At 38.1% G+C, this 21,655-nt stretch overlaps 1 protein-coding gene across 3 annotated transcripts in view; it reads left to right on the forward strand.

Moving 5' to 3' along the window:
- Positions 1–21,655, forward strand: part of SEC24D (SEC24 homolog D, COPII coat complex component) — a 57,472-nt gene that overhangs the window by 16,369 nt on the left and 19,448 nt on the right. For all 3 annotated transcript variants that reach the window (XM_068403978.1, XM_068403977.1, XM_068403979.1), the window contains 3 exons: positions 657–784; positions 19,404–19,542; positions 21,260–21,375. In XM_068403978.1, the coding sequence (XP_068260079.1) occupies positions 657–784; positions 19,404–19,542; positions 21,260–21,375 (383 nt within the window). The remainder of the gene's footprint in view (positions 1–656; positions 785–19,403; positions 19,543–21,259; positions 21,376–21,655) is intronic.

The raw sequence follows: 21,655 nt of genomic DNA on the forward strand, positions 1-21,655 counted from the left end.
AAACTAAGCAGAGCTGCAGCTTGATGGTTAAAAAAGAATAAAGACGCCGATTTCTGAACTCCTGTTGCCTTTCAGTACTCTTGTCTGCAGTGCACAGCACAGTTCCTTGTTGAGGTAACTGAGCTAAGTGTGCTACAAGAACTGGTGTGATGATTTTAGCACACTATATTTTGCAAGATAAATGAGCATGGTGATGTTAACACAGATACACTATTTTCTGAATCAGAACTAGCTCATTAGAGCAGTCTTAACAGGAGGTATCAGTCTGCAGCATTTCTTTATAAACAGTGTTGACATTTCCAGTGGGGATTTCATCCATATTATTTTCTTTTAAGATCTTAGATGTGATATGTTTTAAACTAATCTCTCTTGGGATTGTTATTGCAAATAATGGTGGGGTTTTTCTTGATATGTTTAAATCTCTGCTTTAAATTCAAACAGAAAGAAAAGATTTACCTATAGGGAGGGGCAATGGGCTGACATAAAGAGGAGAGATGAGCAGAAGCTTGCATGGGAGGAAAAAAAAAAGCATATATTTAACTTAGCATATGCACTCGTTGCTTTATGTTGTTGTTTTGATTTTTCTGGTTTTCATTTGGGACAGGCGGGTTCCCTTTAACAGCCTTTCATTCTGCATGCTATGTTGGATGTTCTAGGCCACGCCAGCCCTCGTTATATCCGATGTACTACCTACTGCTTCCCATCGTCTTCAGATATGGCCAAACAGGCTCGCATTCCCCTGGCAGCTGTCATCCAGCCTTTTGCTGTTGTTCCACCAAATGAGGTAAGGACTAACTGAATATTAGTCTTATGTGGTTTTGTCTCCTAAATATCACAGACTTGTTCTTCTCTGCTTGGGTTGCGGGTGAGGGTATTTTACCTCTGACTGTGATGGAGTAAGACAATAGAGAGATGGCAGAAGACTATGAGATGCACTTGAGTGTTGATGCAACTTCAAGGGATAAAAGTATTTGTTTGGAAAAGGTACAAGAGCGATGGCTGTGTAATCTGAACCACTAGGTTCCTGGTGTTCCCCCAGCTGCCTCTAGTTTATGCCAGCTTTGTCGGTTGCTTGCTATGCTGGGACTCCATAGGTATAGGCAAAGACACAAAAGAGGATGAGCACAAATTGTATCAAGTTCATTTTAAGACATGGACAGTTACAGTCAAAGAATGACATTTTTCCATTTAGTTCTTTAAAAAACAATGTGATTTCACAACAGACTGAGAACATAATGGTATTTTCTACTTGTATGAGCTGAGTCATAGAAAAAAGACAAATGTAACCATCCATTTTTGCACTCATTTGGAGGCACTAACCTAATCAATTCCTTTTCTGGCATTACCATCTTTAACAGTCCTTCATGTTCCAAACATATCCCTAGTCCCTCTGCACAGAATTGCTGCAGATTGACAGTATCCTGTGGTCTGTACTGGTTTGGCTAGGATAGAATCATAGAGTCAATTTTCTGTTCAGAAAAGCTGCATTTTTGAGAGGACTGCAGCACCTGATACGGTGGGAACAAAGGTGATAAGATTCTCTGTTTTAGTTTGTGGCCAGCCATGGTATGCAGGTACCCATGGTGATCAAGGCTGTTAGCAGATTCGAGTTAGCCAGGTGCTAAAGCTATGAGCAGTAAAAGCCAGGGCAGCTGACCCAGGCTGGCCCACGGTGTTTTCTATACCATAAACGTCGTGCTCATTATAAATTCAGAAGTTTGCTGAGGAGGGGGCTACTCCCCAATGGCTGCTGTCCCTGGAGGGGCTTGCCTGTTGCCCTGCTGCTGAGGCCAGCTCTCCTGTTTGTTGTGACCGTCGCACAGTGTTCAACATCCAGCGTTCAATGGGCTGAGTATAACTCTGTGTACTTAGTATTAACATTAGTTTTGTTGTTTTACTAAATCTGTTTCCGTTTCAGCCCACAGCTCTCCTTTCCTTTTCCCAATTCCCCTTCTTGGCTAGGAAGGGGTCATTGGGTGATAGGAAAGCTGGCTATAGTTTAGCCCCTGAATGTGGGCTAAATCGAGACAGGTCTTAAGATGGTTACCCAGATTTCCTGGCATCCCTAAAGGATTGTATCAGTAGCAGGGATAAAACTAGTTTTCAAGTGCAGCATTTAGCTGTATTATCTATCTGTAGGATCATCTTTCTTGTTCTTCAGTTCCTGCCTCCTCCATTGCACAGCTTCTAAATTCTGCAAAAAGGTTTGCAGAATGCATTTCCTCTTTGTGTGCTGCACTAATTTACTTTCAGAGTGCTGTTTGCTGGGAAAAAAACAGGGATTTAATGAAAGTTGTAGTATGTGATTGTGTCTTCAAAAACTCCTCATAAAATGCATGCATAGAAAAGCCTGATTAGAATTGAAAAGACTTTCAGTGCTTGATTTTGCAGTCTTTGATTTTTCTTTAACTTTGTTTTATTACTTGTAAATTCTTAGGGGTTTTTTGAAAAATATATTGGAAAAAAACAGATGTTGTTCTTTATCAGGATGGATAAATTCCAATCCAACAGACCTTTGTAGTTTGAATTAAGAGTATTATTTTAGCAGGGTAGCATGTAGTTATCTTCTCTGTGGCCCACAGGGAAATAGGATGTATTACTTATGGTTCTGCAGATACTGAGTCTCACCATTTGTCTGCTAGACAGCAATTTGGGGTTTCATTCCAGTTCTTGAGGGGAATGTGCAGACTTGGCTTGTTGCCCTGCTGCATTTTCTCCTAGATGAAACTCCTGCTGTTGCTTCTCTGCCTCTTCACTTTACCAGCCAACCTTTACTCTTTACTACCCTTTATCCCAGTTTCTGTGCCCAGATGGCACTTACTGATTCTGCTTTCATGTTGGCTCTTCATTTGTGAATTTTTCACTTTCAGTCTGCCTCCAGTCATTTATGTCCCTCATGCATGGCTTCCCTGTCTCCTGCATAGTGTTTGGATAGGGTGATCGATGAGTTGCTAAAATCTAAATTTATTCTGCATATGGAAATTAGCGATATGTACAAACACTTGTACTTGGCCAAGTTCAGGAGGGTTTTCCTGGGGTTGGCAAAAAGATGTACTCAGTGACCCACCCGTTCTGAAGTGTTAGCGCTCTCAGGCTGTTGGAAGGTCAGTGGAATTCATTAATCTGTAAAGAGCAGTGTATTTTTCCCTAGCCTCTCTCTTGGAAAAGGCTAAAAAACCTCTGAAAAATGTCTCTCAAAACTGGCAAAAGTCCAGCATGGAAAATTTTAGTCTGAACAATTAATTATAGCTTGGTAAAGTTATAAGAACTGAAGAGATGGTGTTTCAGTAGGAAGCGCTGGGCAGTCTGAGCTGAGGCAGTTTTTCCAAGGCTTGCCTGTGGCCTTTGTCTTCACTGCTGCTGCCAAAATAAGATCTTGCCCTTAAGATCTTCTAATAAAAATGGTCTTCTATATGGGATTTATAACCACTTTTAATTCTGAAGAGTCAATTTAAAAGAACTGGGCTTTTTGTAGAGGTAAAATACATTCAGGGGCTTATTTGTGTTTCTGAATTTCCTAGTATGGTGCATTCTGCCTGGAACTAGTTAACTGCAAGGCATGGAATGTTCTTTGTTTTAGAATATCTGGCCTATCTTATGGATGCCTTCAGGTGCCTTTTAATAATGCCTACAGGTGATGCTCATCACATTACAGGGCTCAGTACAAAGTGGGAATCTGTCTAATCTCTCTATCTCTTGGTAAACATCATATTGTACATAGTAACTGTTCAAAATAATGATTTTTTTTCTAACCTTTTAGTGAAGTTTTCCTTCATTTATCTTTGATGCATCTTCAGCTGCAGATATGTCTCTGTTTCTGCAATTTCTAATATAGCCAGTGTTAGCACCCAGAGAATTTCAGTTCTGTTTCTTTTCAAAGGAGGAGGAAGAAAAGCAATGGCTGCAAGGGTTTAGTGGACCATGGACGTGAAATGGCCACAAATGTTTTGTGCAGCTGGTGATACAGTTAATTGATTGGTATTTTGCTTTGATCATCACTTATAGTTGAGGATGAATTTGTAAGAGTATATAAAATATATTTGCGTTTTCAGTGGTCTGTTGTCATAGAATTATTGTCTGTCTGTTTTTTTTTTTCTATGCCGTTACTGTACTAAGACAGTTAGAAACAAAGGAAAAACCTTACCTTGCTCGGCTTGTTCTTCCTTTCTAGAAGCCAGTCCTGAGTGTGGACTTTCATTCATTGAGAGGTTTGTTTTTGCATTGATGAAGCATTATGTTCTGTCCAGGTGACCTAAATGATATCAAGAGAACAGTGGATCATATTTTCTCCTATCTATGCTTTGTTTGGCACTGTATAATCTGAACTGCAGAAAAAAAAATTAGTAAAAAAGCAATGAAATAGCTAAATCTTCTGACACTGATAGATATGTATATGAAAGGGAGAGCACAATTGTACAGACCTTATTTGCTCTCTTACCTGAACACGTTCACCATTTTGGTAGATGACTTGTCATCGGTGTTACATGTTGGTACCAGTTGGAGGGTTGTGCACTCTGATTCGTGTATCTTGCTGAGTTTACACTTTGACCATCAGAGCAAAGAGTTGAGCTGTTCTTGGCTGTGCAGGCAGCAGGAAGGAGTGCCTGAGAGATTCTTAATCTAAAGCAATTGGATAGGAGGGAGTAGGAAAAGGTAATTGGGGTCCTGGAGTTGGCAGAGGCCTGTGTGTAATGGAGATGACAGGCATCACTTTGCTGTCACATCTGTTTTGTTCCTGTTACTCATTGACAAGGAGATCCTACGAGAAGTTCTGATTGGAATTTACTGTAGCTTCTGCAGGTTCACAGCATTTTGTTCTGCCAATTAGATGTTTTTCATTTTATTCTGAAGAATCAATAGTGCTCCAGCTGACAGAAACTGGAACACTCCCTGAAGTTTTGGAATTCATGTCTGAAATGAATTAAAAAAAAATAAATAAAGAACTGTCAATTGCATTCATAGAAACAGTAGTCAACTGGAAATTGAGCTTTCAGGATTTGTTTCCTTTGACTAAGAACACAGGGAGATGGAGATAAAAGATCCTGGGAACTTTCAAATAAAAAGTTTAGGTCCACTGACTTAACAGGAGATTTCTCAGCAATACTCTTGAGTTTGGAGGTCCAACCTGGAAAAAGAGATTTTAGAATTTCAGCATGTCTGAAAGGCAGATTTAAGTTCTTTAGTCACTGGGGTTTCTTTTGGGGAAAGTGGTGTGTCAACACCCAGGGGCTGGTGTCCGATCTCCAGAAGTGAAGTGGGAATGTTAGTATACCAAGTGAATAAAAATTTTTTTTCCAGTCTGGGAAAAAACTGTCAGGAGCTGAGAAATGCACAAACTTGAACAAGGGCATCTTTTGAAGATGTGTACAACAGATATCTCAATTTCCAGTAAAGAATGGGATACAAATTATCCCTGTGGGAGAAAATAGGAACACAAAGTAAAATCATCACGGTGCTAGATAAGGATGTTAAATGAAAAGATCTCATGCATGTCTTAGAATAAGTGTAATGTGTTTTGGAGGGGGGGAACCCCCAAACAAAGAGGGTTTGACCCTGCAGTGAGAAAGAACAAATTCAAAATTACAGAAATGTAGTAGAATGAAAAGACAAAGCTAATGTTGCTTTATACCCTGCTAAAAACTCCCCAGGCAATTGAGCCCTGGTGGAGTAATACTGTCTCTTAGAAATTCCATAGCATCTACGAGTCTGGTGCAAATTCTGAGTTAAGAGGACACAAGGCCAACATAAGTGAGTATACAAAGCAAGACATAAAAATATACCAGTAGGCTGCGATATCAGTCTTCACATCAAGAGAGGAAAGCTCAACTCCACAACAATTTATAGTTGAAAGAGTAAGAAAGATCTAATGCAGCTAAGATGTAGGATTTCAGGTGCTCACATGTAACCTGGTAAAACTGCACAATGAAAACATTCTAGAGGAGCCATTGTCAAAATTTAAATAGTAAAACTGGCTGCAACTGAAGAAAAGCTTACAAAGGAGGCATTACTTCAGTAATGTTAAATCACAAGTGATAGTGAATTTGAGACCTAAGTAGAGACCATTCAGTAGAGATCATTGTAGGGTTGTGTTTGATATCCCAAGAGCAGCTAAGTTAGCTACACTTGGCATATAGGCGCTGAGCTTCAGAAGAGCTGAGCAAGTGAAATGGATTTATTCAGAAAAGCCCTCAAGTTGAAAGTTAGAGGGGCAAAATCCAAGGAGGGCACACAGTCTCACAAAGATTACTACAAAAAACTTGCAGCCAATCTAGAAAAGTATAAACTAATGAACATTACGTGCATGCTATATATAATTAGAAACCAAGGCTATTAAAACATTCATGCCTTACTCCTCCCTCAGTGTCTTAACAGCTCTGGACATTTCTGAATCTTATCTTTACTAAGTCCTTATTTATTATTTCTCAAAAATAACAGTTGATTTTCACTGTCCCAATTTGGATGATCTATGGAAAGTATTTGTTTCTAATAGATTGAGAATACAGTATAATTGTTTGACAGAACTTATTTTTAGTCCACCAGTGCTTTAGCAACGGTCTATAAAAATAAACTAGCTCTCACAGTTATCATCATAGACCAAGCCCTACATGAATTTGTTTTGGAGACGTGTGAATTGTTTCCAGAGCCTGAATAAACCATGTGATCTTGATTTAACATTTAATACTACTTGCTAACAAAAGGCAGTTAAAAGAGTATTTCATGTTGTAAAAGCAAATATAAACAACTCAAAATACTTATTTATAGTTTAAAATATTTAAATATCTAAATTACCACCTTCTTTGCTCCTTAGTAGTTTTGTGTCATCATTCTCTGCCATGTTCTTTCCTGTTTATTTGAATTTTTTTTTTAGAAATATTCATTGGCTTGAATTTAATATTTTACTTTTCATTTTCTTCTCAGTTAATTAACTAGTTAAAAGATAAAATTGGAATGGAATTACTTCTCAGAAATGCTGGTGTTCATGAGCTAAAAGCCATTTAACCTTCAGGATAGTGAACTTTGACTGGTGCAGCTGAGCTGTTTGAAAAGCCGTGGTTTTTACAGGGGTGATAGTATGGTTTCCTAGGTAGAGCTGTAAGGTTAGCAGAAGGTAAAAACTGAGTGAGGTGAATAACTAGCCCATGGTGCACTGTTATAAATAATTTTTTTTTGTTTCAAGAACAAAGTCAAATATCAGAGTGCGAATTTTCTTTTAGACCCCAAGTCTAGTTCTTTGGGGTTTAAGTCATTCAAATGCTAAATAAATGTGAAGGGAGTGTTAGGGAAACACTCTTGCAATCACCCTGGGCTCAGTGGGAACTTGGGTTCTGCTGTCCGTATTCTGTAGCTAATTAGAAGGGTGAGCAGGCTGTAGATTTAGTTGGAAGCGTATTTTTATATAGACACATGCATTTATTAGTGGTTATGTGCTCCTGGAGAAATTTGGTTTGAGGAGAGTGAGGAATGCTTAGTTTGCAGGCAATACAAAACAATTCCAACTGAACATCTTACTGACTGCTCCTTTCTATTAGGGATGTGTTAAAAAGCACAGACTGCAGAACAGATCCTTGAGGTGCTTGCTGATAACATCTATCCACTGTAAAAAGCCATCATTTCTATTCTACCCTTTGATTTCTGTCTTTTATTTAGTTACTTATTCACAGGAGGCCCTTCCCCTGTATTGCATGAGAGCTTAGCTAATTTAAGAGCTTTTGATGAGGGATTCTATGAAAAGACATTTTAAAAGGATTACATTATATCAACTAGGTCATGCTTATCGTCATAGTGGCTGACTCTTAACAGAACTCAATAGAGCTATATGTCATGACATCCCTCCTCAAGAGCCTCATCAGCTTTTTCTCTGTATATCCTATTTTTCTGTGTGTCTTTTTATGTTCTCCTCCATTGTAGTATCTACCAATTTGTGTTCTGTGGAAATAGGACTTGCTGGTGTGTAGCCCTGGGATCACCCAGAAGTTCTTTGTAAAGTTTGTTTTTGTATTGCTGCCTTCTTTCCTTTTGGGCACTGAAGCTTGTGTAAGCAATTGGTTTTATGTACAGTTCAGTAATTTCACACTGTGAGTCTTTTTAGACAGGAATTGCATGGTTAGACAATAAAATTGTCCATATTACTAGTAAGCTTTTTCTAACTGTCGAAAGATGACAGTTTTAAGAAAACTTTCTGAAGAAAAGGTTCTGAAAGAGACATTGGTGACAGTTTTGTCCTGCTGTCTGTGTTGAAATGTCTCACCCTTCTCAATGTTGGCTTGTAACTTTGTAATCCCCGTATGTACTTGGGCCTTGAAGTAAGTGAGATTCCTCTTCATATTCACAACTACCGGAAGTGAAATATCAGAACTTATTGTATATTTAATGACCTTTTTTCCATTGTGTAGACTTCATATGACCCTTTATATCTAGGTTATTCAAAATTGCTTCATGTCTGTTGACAGTACTGGACTTCTCTCCAGTGTAGGTAACAAAAGCTTCCTCCTTTCAAATGAGTACTGCACAGCAAAAACAGCAGCTGTTGACCAGTGAGGAGATAGTATTTTGCTATCTCTGAATTGTAAGTGGGACAGATTGCTTTGCGTGCTCAGCCATTCTGGTCTCTGGATTGTCCAAGATCCAGGAGAGAATGTGATTTTGTCAACGTCTTTGGGGCGCGCTATCAAAGCAATCTGTGCTAGTTGTGTTTTTCTGAAGCATGGTAAGAGTAGAAGCCCTGCACATGTGATATAACAGTTAGGACACTTGCAGTTATGATATAACTTAATCATTAGGACACTTAGTCTGATGATGTTGAAGTGCTTTTTCACCCTCCAGGAAAGGGGGGCTGACCACCAAGCTCCCAGTTTGTACAGAAGAGTTTGTTGCTTTTGTTTAAGCTTCCACAGATAGAAGTCAGTGGACCAGAAAGAGAGCACATGCACCAATACCACACTGTAGATTACAACTAGACGGGCTAGTTTCAGGACGGGGCCGTGTTACCAGACATTCCTCCTTGTTCTTAGGACTGCCTTGGTATTTTTCCAACCAATCTCTTGTTGAGCTATTTGGAACAATCAATCCACATAGAGACTGTCCAGGTGACATGAACTTGTATCCTGAACTCATTGCTGTATACCACACTGTTAAGTGTGAGCCTAAGCACTACTATTTCTTCCATTTTCCAGATATTAAAATAAAACCAAGTTCCAAAGCATCCTTGTTGATGCCTTCATTTGGAAGAGAACTCATCTTATAGTTCTAAGTCTGCCTGAACTATGGAGCAGGATGGGTATTTGACAATCTTTGTTGCTCTGTCAATGCTGTTTTGTTTTAATTTTTTCAACTAGCTGGTGCCAGGCTAATGTCTGGGGTTTTTGCATAGCTCGTCTGGGGTGCCTGACTCTCCCATGCATGGTGTGGAGATCCCAGAGGTCTTAAGCATCACCAGGTGCCTCACCCATAAAGTTTTATATTGCCGGAGGCCAGTGCCTGTAAGCTAGGTTTTGCAATGCCTAATTTAGAGGTGCATATATCCTCTATTAGATGAGGCTTTCTTTATGGAGTATGCCCTGTGCTAGTCTGCATTTGGAATTGGATTGCTTCCCAAGACTTCATCATCTAGGAGAAAGTTTTTTGTCAGCCTGTTGGGCTGTAACTGCACTCTGTAACTAGAATGAACTTTCAGAGCCAAATTTAGCAAAGGCTTTGGCAGCAAGAGCTTTTCCTAATTCAATTAAATTTCCTGATGGAGTTTTTTCTGCCTTTTTGTTTTTAGTGTACATTTTAAAATACTCTTAAAGTGTGGTCTTTAAAATATTTCTGTAGTATGTTGTTCTATGCACTATTGTTGTTATGGTAAGGAGGTAATTCTGAAAGAGATGGGGGCGGTGACTTGAAATTTCGCATTTATGTAAACCTTATTCATATTGTAATCAGAGTTCCTGATTAATTTTTTACAAATTTGAAATTTCAACTGGGCAAATGCCTTTCTGAAGATGCTGTAATTAGTTTTTGATAAGTTGGAGACTCTCTGTTCTTCAGAATGGTAATGGCAGAAGAAAAACCTGTCTAAGCAACAGTAAATATAGAAGGGAAATAAAAAGTAACATTTGTATCCACTTAATTAACTGGCCAACAATATTGATAATTTGTTTTGCTAACAAAAATTACACTCAAGTAAAAAATGACTTTGGCTGTCGCTAGATATCTCTAACTCAAAATAGCTGCTTGAATGGCACCTGCCATTCTGCGTGTGCATTTTCCTCTACAGACTGCATGTTGCTCTCCTGAAATGGTGTTTGTCTCCTCTTATGCAGTGGTCAAAGTTGATCGTAGCAACAGCAGTAAATTAAACTTTATAAGACTGTGCAAGCTCCAACTTTAAGCTGTCAGGGATGTTACTCAGTTACCTTGGAAACTTCACAGAGTCAGAACACGCTGGTATTTAGTAAGTTCAGGAGGAAAAGTTTGTGTTTTGCTTTTTAAACTGAAGTTGTTATTGCATTTTCAGTTTATGTGTGTTTTACTTATCCGTGTATATTAGTGCAGTATTGTATCTTGGATGCAACCATGTAAAGTGTGTAATTACATAGAAAAAAAAAGTTTTTAGAAGTTGAATAGGAAGCTGACATTGGGGGGTTGTAGTTGGGTGGTTTGGTTTTGTTTTTTGGGTTTTTTTTGTGTGTCAAATAAATGTTGCACCAGGTTACATCGAGGCCCTAATGACAGCAGGATCTAATGCTGACCTGTAGAAAAATAGGAGAGGCTAAGCCTTCTTTTGCTGAATGTCCCTTCATTAATTCTGTGGGAAGGGAAGCTCTCATAACTCAGTTCTGCACAGCCCCTTACTTGTGATGTTCAGCTATAGCTCATTGTTAATTAAAGAGAGCAGTTGTGTACAAACATTATTAATGTTTGGAGGTTCTGGAGTCTGCTTGAAGCATCCCAGCTATCGTAGTAGCAAAAATCTTCATGGAAGAGAGACTGGGAGTATGAACATTCCTACCAGATGTGGTATTTTTAAAGTAAGAGCTAGTTTTGCTATTGACCTTCAAAACTAACATTGTAGAAAGGACTTGACTTTTTAAAAAGGGTGTTAAACTCATCCCAAATAGCCTTGATAGAAGTGAAGATATTCAGTGCTGCTTTTTGTTCACATAACAAAAAATCTCCTTGTACTGTCTAAGTGCTCCTGTGGCGACTGGCTAGCTGTAGTTGGCTTGTGAATGCAGCATGACACTTTAAGTATTCCCAGTTCTTTCTGATTTCAATGGAAATAAATTAATTAGACTTAGAGATATGTTTACTAATAAACATTGTTCAAAAAGGCCTGCAGGTAAGCAGAACTATTCTATCCACCTTCAATTAAAATACTCTTAAACTTGTCTGTGCTTTTTTTTTTCTAGTGAAAGTTTCTTTCTTTAATATGTTTGGCTGCGCAAGAATAGGAGCAAGAGAGTTCCTATTGTAGAAAATCCTCAGGAACGCAACTATGAGTGTCAGTGGGTTTAAAAAGTCACAGTAACACCTAACAAAAGAGAAACAGCTCCAGGTTTTCGAGAAGGAAAGCAGCCTTCCATGCATCAGACTTTGATGCACGATCTTAAGTCAGTAATTGCTTTTCTCTCAAATGCTGAAAAACATTATATGTATGTATATATACACACTCATCTGTCTGTCCACCTATATATCTCTGTGTGTATATATAAAAAGAAAAAAACCCACATATTTGGTCTCTAAAGTTGACGATAGCCCAGCAGGCCAGAATGGTCCTGAAATCCAAAGTTAAGTTTTGGTTTTGTTCTTGCTACAAAGACATGAATAACATTGATAATTTTTTTCTGATGCAGAATTTCATCTAGGAGAAGTGTTGCTGCAGAGATCACTATGCTACATTTAGGTTTATTTACAAACTTAAATATTTGTTCCCTAAACCTAGAGCTGCATGTTCTATGAGTACTCTTTGGCTTGTTTGGCTATCCTAAGGATATTCTAGAGCATGTTAGAAATGGTCAAAGCTGTGTTTGCATTAAATGGTCTTTGACCTTCTAAAACAGAATTGCTATGCCAGTTTACCTGTTATCTTTGTACGTTATAGGCTGTGCCTGTATTTTAAACTGTGGTGTTAGATTTATCATTTATTTAGCAATCTTGAAAAATTTTACGTGTTGGTAAACATTGATGTGACCATACAGCACATGTAAGAGACTGGGCCTGTGAAGAAGTTGTCAGTAGTAATAGTGTTTGGAGCCCAAATTCTGTCTGCTATTTTGAAGATCCTCTAGAGCTCTTCTGCAGTAATCTGCAAAAAATAAAACTGATGCCTGAATGAGGTGTCTTTGAGTTTTATTTACTTTTGTAAAATGTATTGTTGAATATCTTTTTTTTTTTTGTTCTGTGCTGAATGAATTTCAAGTCAGACAGAGAACAAATCACTGAAAATCAAACTTCTAGTTTTATTGTGAAACTCCTGTGATCAATAAAGCTAGACTACTTCCTTTGTAATTACTACTTACCATTTCTGTGGAGAAGCTTCCTAAAACTTGCCTGTCTTATTTTTCAGTGGTTTTACAGCTAGTGTGACAATTGTGCCTAAAAATCTCAGACAAGGCCTGCAGTGCTGGGCCACCTGTGATACTGATATGTGGGAAGCGGAGCTGGGGATTTGTACAGGCATGAACCTGAATCCTTTCATGTGATTTAATGTGTGCATATGGCTCTTGGGGGTGCTAACAGGAAGAGGGGGGGGAATGACGTGACAATGACAACACTGTCCTAGGGTAGTTTTGCCTGTCTCTTTACACCTTCTGTTGTTCTCTTCTTGTGTATGTGCCTCTGCACCAGCTCCCACTCTTGCTAGGGTAAGTATAGGCTTGTCTGAGGCAGGTCTTGCTTGAGATCTCATTGTTGTAAAGTGCTAACATTTTGAAAGTCTGTTGTTCAGCACAGTTTCTTGATTATCCAATTTCACGCTCCTGCTTATATCATCAGTTAATCCTGGCTGCTGACCTTCACTTGAGATACACCATGTCCGTACATCCAAATAACAGTCAGCACTTCAAAGCTGAGAAGTGCTGGAGAGCACTGACTTGTTAACACTTGGTATTCCTGGTCTGGGATCACGTCTGGGAAAAGTTGTGGTGCCTCTCTTAAGAGTGGATAGTAAGCTTTTTTCCTTTTTTTTTCTCTTACTTTCCTCCCCGCCCCCTTTTCTGTCACCTGTACGATATGGAAGTTCTGAAGAAGTAAGCTAAATAATTTTGGTGTTTCTTCACATCAAAAAGAATGTGATCATTATTTATGTGTATTTTATCATTATTACGTGTATTTTCCCCCATCCTCAAACTTTTTAAAATCCTTCTTCTCATGTCGAATAGACTAGCCTATATTTACACTCTTCACGGTGCCAACTCTTTTCAGTGAGTTGCAATACTCCCCTTAAAAAGGGAATGCTGAGTAAGGGTTTCAAGGATAGTCTGAGGTATGATCCACTGAAATCAATAACTGCTTTTCTGTTTATTTTGGTACATACTGGATTATATGCCATATGCAGTGTCAACTTGAAATTCAGCTACCATGCCGTGGTATTTTTTGCACTGCTGTGTGTGCAGGTGAATGTTCAGCCTCGGTCTGGAGAGTTTTTGAGCAAGAAGGTTTGAACATGCTTCTTGTGTTTTTATGTAGTCTGTAAAAATCAGGATAGAGCCAAGAGATCCTGCGTCGCGTGGTTGATGCTTTAGTCGTGCTGCAGATACGCAAACGAACAAGGAAACATGAAAAAGCACTGTTTAGGGAAAAGACTTGAACCTGCAGTGAACCCTGCAGAGGAGATAGTCCGAATTGGCTTGAGTCATCAGCTGAGGAGGCTGATAGTGTTCAACATCTAAAAACCAAGAACAGGCAAAATAATTTCGATCTTCAGAGGGAATGGCTTCTGATAAAAGACAGTAGGAACATCACAAAGGGAAATGCTTTCTTGACATTTTAATGCGGATCAGTAAAGCAACTCAAAACCAAGGGGTTATTTGTAGAGTGGTTAATCTTTCTCAAAAGCAATCTATGATGATATAATAAAAGAAAACAAACCCCTTCAACAGTCCTAGGAAACAGAGACAGTTTGGTTCATGACCTAGTTTTTTTCCACAAAAACATCAGTGTTACATTTCAAAATTCTCTTTGATTATCTGGAGGTGTTTTTGCCTTATCTCTTTACTATACTAATTAAACACAAGATTTACTTGGGGCAGTGGTACCACACTTAGCCAACAGCCTTCTCCTCTGCTCATTAGAAAGTTATATTCTATAACATATATTAAAATTCTCTTATGAATATTGTTATAATATTCTTAAGAATTAGTGTATATATATTGTATATAATGTTATAATTATAATATTCATATGAATATTATACTAATTATTAAATTAGACTTGCATCAGTGTCAGTGTAAATAATAACTCTAGAAACACTGCTGTTCTAAATTTGTTGCCATGGCAAACCGCACAGCTTGTCTGTTTAATGAACTGTCTGGATTGAATAGTTTGCAGTTTTGTGGCTTTTTTTTTCTGTTAATCAGCCATGCAAATACAGTGTTTAGTGTTCACTGTACATAAGAAGTGTATTTTATCTTCTGTAGTACTGCTGAAGTATAATTTTAAGGAGCTGTCATACTGGAAGTCATCAGGAGTTGCGTATCCGTGCAGCTCTCCAAACCTGTGAGATACTCTTCCTTTTGAAACAAATAGCCCTCATCTAAACACGTCCTGAAATCTTAGATCCCCTAAATCTGGGGTCTTCATGGGGTGTGCTTTCAGGATTGTTTGCCCCTGAGATAATTTGCAGTTGAAAAGGCTACTTGTCACATGTAGTATACAATGTTACAGTGTGTAGAGTGATACTCCATGTCTTCTAGCCCTTGTGTTCTTCGAAAGTATACAGAACTGATGGCAAGTTCCTCTTGTGGGGATGAGTAAGGGTGTGATAGGGACACTGATCTAACTGAAAACTGCACTCGTGGAAGGACATTTTGTGTTCCTCTTGGACATAGCCAGGCTTCGTGTGCTGTGTGGGCCTCTTTTCAATACGATAGCACTCCTGTTGTTTCAGTGCTGGGGTGTTAAATGCACCTCAATGATGGTGGCGTCAAACTGAGGGCAGAAACGTAGCTCCTGATGTAGACTTGTCGCTGTACTGATAGGCTCGATGTCAAGGAGTGGACAGGAGTCCATCTTGGCTGTGGTAGGTAGGAAAAGGCAAAGACAAGGTGTGGTGTCAATCATGTGGAGGTTTGTCCTGCAGCACAGCTACAAAATGTGCTCTTGCAGCCCAGTCTGTATGCCAGCTGCCAATGAAAACAGATGCTGTATATATTTTATTTTGTTGGGTGATAAATGGCTGGTTTTCTTCAGTGTTTGCATATGCCTCTCTTGTTCTACAGAGACACCTTCTCTCTTATGATTTTTCTCTTTAGAGCGCCTTTCCAGAGATGTGCCATGATGATCTTGAGCTTCATCACAGCTCTTACTCCTACACTTATAATTTCCAGCTGTGGCCCTGATCCTGCAATATGAATACGGTGATACTTTGCAGGCATCACAGGGAACCCTCAGGAGTGGGTCAGGACTTCATTTTTATAGCAAGCAATAGTAACTCAGCTTTCTCAGACTTTAAAGCGCAGGTTACAGTCCCTTTGCAAATTTTTATGGATGTATTTCATCTTGGAGCTGTGCCACCAATGTCTATCTATTGCTTTGTGATATTGCTCTGACTCCTTAGAGATGTTCTTGCTGAAATATTTCCAAAATAAAACTCTTGCTATCCCAGCTATATTTGGACTAATGGTGGGGTAAATTATGGTTTATCAGATCGGCTTTCAGGACTTGCACTCCAGCAGGGCCCTGAGGTTCCAGGGAAGGGAAAGTTTATGCAGGTCTCTTAGAGCACTTCACATCTCTTCTGCCTAATCCTCCTTTGCTTTAACCTAAAAATGATAATATTCTGCCTCCCAGCACAGCTGTTTCTTTCTGCTTTTCTACTCTTTTGGCTAACATAAAAGGAATACCTTTTATGTGTCCTGTTCAGATTTAGGCTACCAAGAGTTAGTTTAGTCATTGGTTTTGAGAAATATTTATATTTTGATAGTACTGCAACGCCAACAATCAATACAGAAGCGTTGCTTTTTGTGAGGCCCATCGCTGTTCTCTATTGTGTGGTCCAAATAGGCAAATTGGACAAAGGCTTGTGAAGAGATGAAAGGGAAAAGAGGTGCAAGGCCATAACAAGTCCACAAGTATAGCAAATGTCCAAATAGTTATGGTAGATATCTAATTTGATTCACTTCTTATTGGTAGAGATTTAAGAGAGGAGAGAAAGAAAATGCTGATACTTTATAGGTGGAAAGGTGAAAGAAAAAGGAGTATTGCATTTGTTTAAAACAAACAAAAAAAAAAACACAAAAAGATTTTTTAAATATTTTTTTTTTATTCCCCTGCTTCTATGAGAGTTTGCCACTGGCTTGCATGGGGCCATAAACAGATCTCTGCTTTATCTTCTGGTACACAGTGACATCTACAGAGAGTGGAGCACATCAAACAACACTTTCCCATTTACTACCATGTCTTTTTTTATGACCGTTTTTCTTTTATGTATTCATTAGTTTAAACTTATTACTTTATTTTATGCTTTTTAATGCATGTACAGTATTACTTATCTCTCTACATTCCCATGGAGATCTACCTTTTTTTTAAAAAAAAAAAGTTACTTCACCCTGACAGAAGTTATTTTGAGTTGGAAATGCAATAGCAGTTTACACACCCAAACAAAAATTACTTTCTCGTGATGGGTAGAATGTCTAGTCTTATGCTGTAATGCCCTGGAAGATTTCGGCTTTTTTGAGGTAAAGTTTGCTTCACAACTGTGTTGTTTGCATCAAGAAGTGGTTTGAGTGCTTATTCTGAAACTATCATACAAATAGCTTTTTCGTTATGTGTGTTCATTATTTATGTAATGTTTTAAATTATTTAAAGAAAATACTATAATGTAAATTCCATTTAATTTCAAAAAATTCCAAATGAATAAATCGATAAAGGTACACATAGGGCTTTTTTCCAGGATTTTTCTTTGTTAGAAAAATCCTTCATTCTATTGCATGCATTTTTGGTTGGTTTTGCTTCATTGATTTATTTTTTTGTCCATCTTTTTTAAGTTTCTGCAAGCTTATTAGGAAGAAAAAATAGCTAGCTTCTGCAGTATGATTTTATTGGTGTTTCATCCTTTATTTCTCTGGGCAAGACAAAACAGAATCCAACCTAGTGTATGTTTACAGAACATTACCTGTGGAGACTATTTTCTTAAGACTTGAGCACATTTTAACCTTGTACACTACACGTAGTCTCAGTACCTTCAAAATGACCATTAATGCATAAAGTTAAACGTGTACGCAAATCTGTGCAAATATAACCCTTAGGCTACTGAGGCTCTAACCCAACATTTTAAAAAGGACATTGTAATAAATAATTTTTTTTAGAGAAGCTTAAAGGGAGGAGAAAACTAAAATTTCCACTCCAAATATGAAAAGACAAGGGAAGAAAATCCATTATTTTTATTTCTGCTGTCTTTAAAAAGGTAATTTTTATTAAGCATGTGTAAGAATGGAGACACCTAGGCTCTGAACTTCGTTGCATTTATTTTTTGATTGTTCTTGCTCATGCTTTTTATGTAATGATCTTAATTTTGGTATTTCAAAACATGATCATATGGAGGTAATTTTTCTTTGCTCTTGGCTAACAATAAATATACCAAAACAAGGTTTAAAATTACTAAATCAATGTGTATAAATGCATCAGGAGTTGTTTTAGTCTTGTTTATTCCCCCTACCAGGTCAGATGCTACAATATTATTAACTGCAAACCAGATCCAGGCCTCATTAAACTAATACAGCAGAATGATAATCAGAAAATTGTGAAGTAATGAACAAAACCCAGAAGTTCTAAAACTTGTTAAGCGATTGTGGCTGATGAGCAGGTTTTATAGCCAAGGCTTTTCATGTCTGAACAATGACCCTGATAGTTTGCCAGCTGATATTATTGGTTAATTCATGTTAAACTCGGTTTTTGTAGAAGAAAGAACACAAAGTAAAATAATAACTCAGTGGAACAGGAGGGAGCACTTAAAACCCATGTAGTAAAAATCTACTTGTATGTATAAAATCCTTGGCAAAAAGCATTAAATCCTTTGGAGGAATAAATAAGTAAAATAGTCTCTGTAAAATATAAACAAACAATAAAATATATGCAAGCAGTAAATGCTAGAAGGACATGGATGATTTTCGTAGGTATTCAAAGACTCTTATGCTCCAATAAAAGACAAAGTGTATAACAGATGAAATATGTCCATTCTGTAAGAGGAGACAAAATAAGTTAAAAAAAAAAAAGAGTATGCTAACGGTAATGTCTTAGCATACAAAACTTTTTCCTCTTGTAGAGATCTATTATGTGTCCAAACTCTGGATTTCTTCTCTTATTCTTACGTTCATAGATTTTTAGTTGGTATTGAAGGGAGTAAGAAGAAAAGAAAAATACAAAACCTGTTTATGTTCCATAGAGTTTCACAAATAATCGAGCAAGCTTCCATTTTTATAGTGGTTTCAAGTATGACTTTTCTAACATGAAGTATAATCACAGGAATCTTTCAGTTGCTGCACAGTTATTACTGAAAGAGGCATCTGGAAAATGTCTTCCATTAGCTGTGGGTTTTGGCAGAGGCTATAAGCAAGCATGGTCAGTGTAATTAAACTGACAAGTGCTTGAGATACTGTATTTGTTTGCTGTATGTACTTTCCTTCAGTAAATATTAGTATTTCTTCTAAATCTCCTACTCTAGCTGGTGACCCTAACAACATATAAACATTAGTATAGCATGTAACATGGCAGCATGGGGGGGCAGCATTTAGGACAAAATACTAGAAGCTTTCGTAGGAAATACCTGTTTGAGAGACCGTTTGCAATAGATGAGCAGCAACAGATTTCTTCAGGAAAAGCTCAATCTGACAGGGAAGGTAAAATACCTGACTCCAGCAGTTTTCTCTTAGTGAGCTGTAAAAACACTTTGCTGGACAAAATCAGCATGGAGCCCTAAACTTCCAGTGCCTTCAAAACTTTGTAGGCTTTTGGTGTGAATCCTTACTCTCTTTCGGAGAAATGTCAGAATACGGCCTGGGAACTTGTAAATTTAGCCTCTCTGGGGATGTGTGGGGTTGAGCCAACTGTACTGCAAATCTTGGGTGAATGCTGAACAGTGAATGATCTTGTGATCAGGTGATCTCTAACAAGAGTTAAGTCAGAGCAGTAGCTTTCTAGCTCACTTTATTTGGTTTCAAGTTTGCATTGATTTTTATAACTTCATGTACCTCCTCATCTAGACACCTCTTTATGTTGTAAACCATGGTGAGACTGGACCAATCCGATGCAACCGGTGCAAAGCTTATATGTGTCCCTTCATGCAGTTTATTGAAGGTGGAAGAAGATACCAGTGTGGATTTTGCAGTTGTATAAATGATGGTAAGTGATATTTGATCTGAGATTCATACAAATTCCATAAAACTAAAAAGAAACCGTATCCCTAAAATGATTTTCTTGACTTGATGAGAAAATAGTTTAGTGATGCAGTAACTAGAACTATTTCACAAATAAAAAAATACCACCCAAGAAAAATACAGAGACATTTGTTCAGTACAATTAAAAAAAAAAAAGTATGAAAAATAATGCTGACTCATGAAGTCCAATCTGATACGATCAAAACTTTGTATTCTATGTTAACATAATATTTTTAAATAAAGCTGCTTGTATTGCTAACTGAAAGCAACTTTTGTGTGGAAGAAATTAATTTCTTTAAGAAATCTAAATGTCCAGCAAGAACCAAATATTTAGAACCATATTAGCCTAGTCCTGTCCATGACTGTGAATGCAATGGTTAAATAACCTATTAATCTTACTGTGACAAGTGTTGGTTTTCACAGAAGATACCATGCCATATTTGTTCAAGTGTGCTGCATGTGACTCATAACTGTTCTTGTGCGCTTGGCTGAATCCCAAATCTTTGCCAGAACTAGCCTTTCTAGACATTTGTATCAAGTTGGATTTCCTCAGCTGGATCACAGCGGTATAGTGCTTTCCCTAATACAGTAATCTTTTCAACTCTGAAATGTGAACCTTGACAGACTCGGTCCAACTTCTTTTCTGCCTGATGCTCAAATGTTTGTGCAAGCATAGCAGATAACAAATTTCATCATTTGTTAGCAATTTAAACTCTCATAAAGAGAAATTTAAATGCATTATGAATATTTTAAGACATGCATTTAACTTACAGTGTCATTTTAAATCATGCTTTGTATTACTACAGTGTCTTTTATCCAAGTCAGAAAGCACTCAAAAAAAACCACTTCAAGGAGGACTAAAAATGGCCAACAAACTAGGTAGATATTCCCCCCCCCTCACAAACGCATACGCTTTTTACAGGCAAAAATGTGAAAAATAAGCATTCTAAATATATGTTGATTGAGGAGAAAGGAGCTAAAATCTAGAGATGACTCTTTCCCAGTGTGACTCTAACCATTAGACTAGCTGTATATAAATTGTTGGTGGCAAACCCACTTGATTTCTTAATGCTTTGGATTTCTGCCACCTTTTATCTGTAGCTGCAGAAGGTTCCCAATATAATGGACCCCATGCACTTTGCTGTACAGCAGGCCAGGGTTGTGAACCTTGTAGAGCTATTTCCAATGAAGTGGTATTGTTGGATAAAGCAGTACAGGCTTTAGGAAGAGTGCTGGTTTTACCGCTGTCCCTCTGCAGAGCTCTGGCTCCCATGATTTGAGTTAGCTGTGAGTAGACTGTGTGTACTCACAAAATAGTCACTGCTAAGTCTGTATCCTGAGCGTAACGGGCTCCTGCCTCTGGAAATGGGGTCAGTTTTACCTCCTCAAGCCTGACAGTGTAGAGGTGGGAGAATATGGACATTTATAGGGGAATATGCCCTATCCTCCAAATACAAAAGGAGCTGGCATCACTAGAATGTTGTGGTTTTTTGATTGGTTGTTTTTAACCCAATGTGGGGGAAAAAAGCCCTTGCGACCTGGGTAAGTGTTCAAACACTTCTCTTGACCAGTAACAGAGGAGCCTACATTAGTACATTGTATCTGTTGAAATAAGTTGTTGGGTTGTTCCCGTCCTCCCCCAAATATAAACCTTTTTTTCCTGCTCTTGTGCTGGCTTTTAGTCCCTCCATTCTTCTTCCAACATCTGGACCACATTGGCCGGCGGGTAGACCACTATGAAAGGCCTGAGCTATCTCTGGGATCTTACGAATATGTTGCTACTTTGGATTATTGCCGAGTGAGTATTTCCAGTATGCAAACTAACTTACAATTTTATGTCAAAACAAACAAAATCCTTTAAATACCTACAGTAGAGTAAATGCACTTGTAAGCTGAATATCAGAGTCCAGGAACATTCTAGCAAATGTAAATAGATGAGGAGAATTTAAGCTTAGGATATTATGTTTAGTTCTTTTGTGCTGCAGAGTATGATACTAGCAAGTAAGAATAACAAATAGTGCAGCAAAGTCACGGATCACCAGTCTTTCACTGGGGCGTTCATTTGGTCCTAGCTAGCA

Source organism: Nyctibius grandis, chromosome 6, assembly GCF_013368605.1.
Source record: "Nyctibius grandis isolate bNycGra1 chromosome 6, bNycGra1.pri, whole genome shotgun sequence".
Classification (NCBI taxonomy): domain Eukaryota; kingdom Metazoa; phylum Chordata; class Aves; order Nyctibiiformes; family Nyctibiidae; genus Nyctibius; species Nyctibius grandis.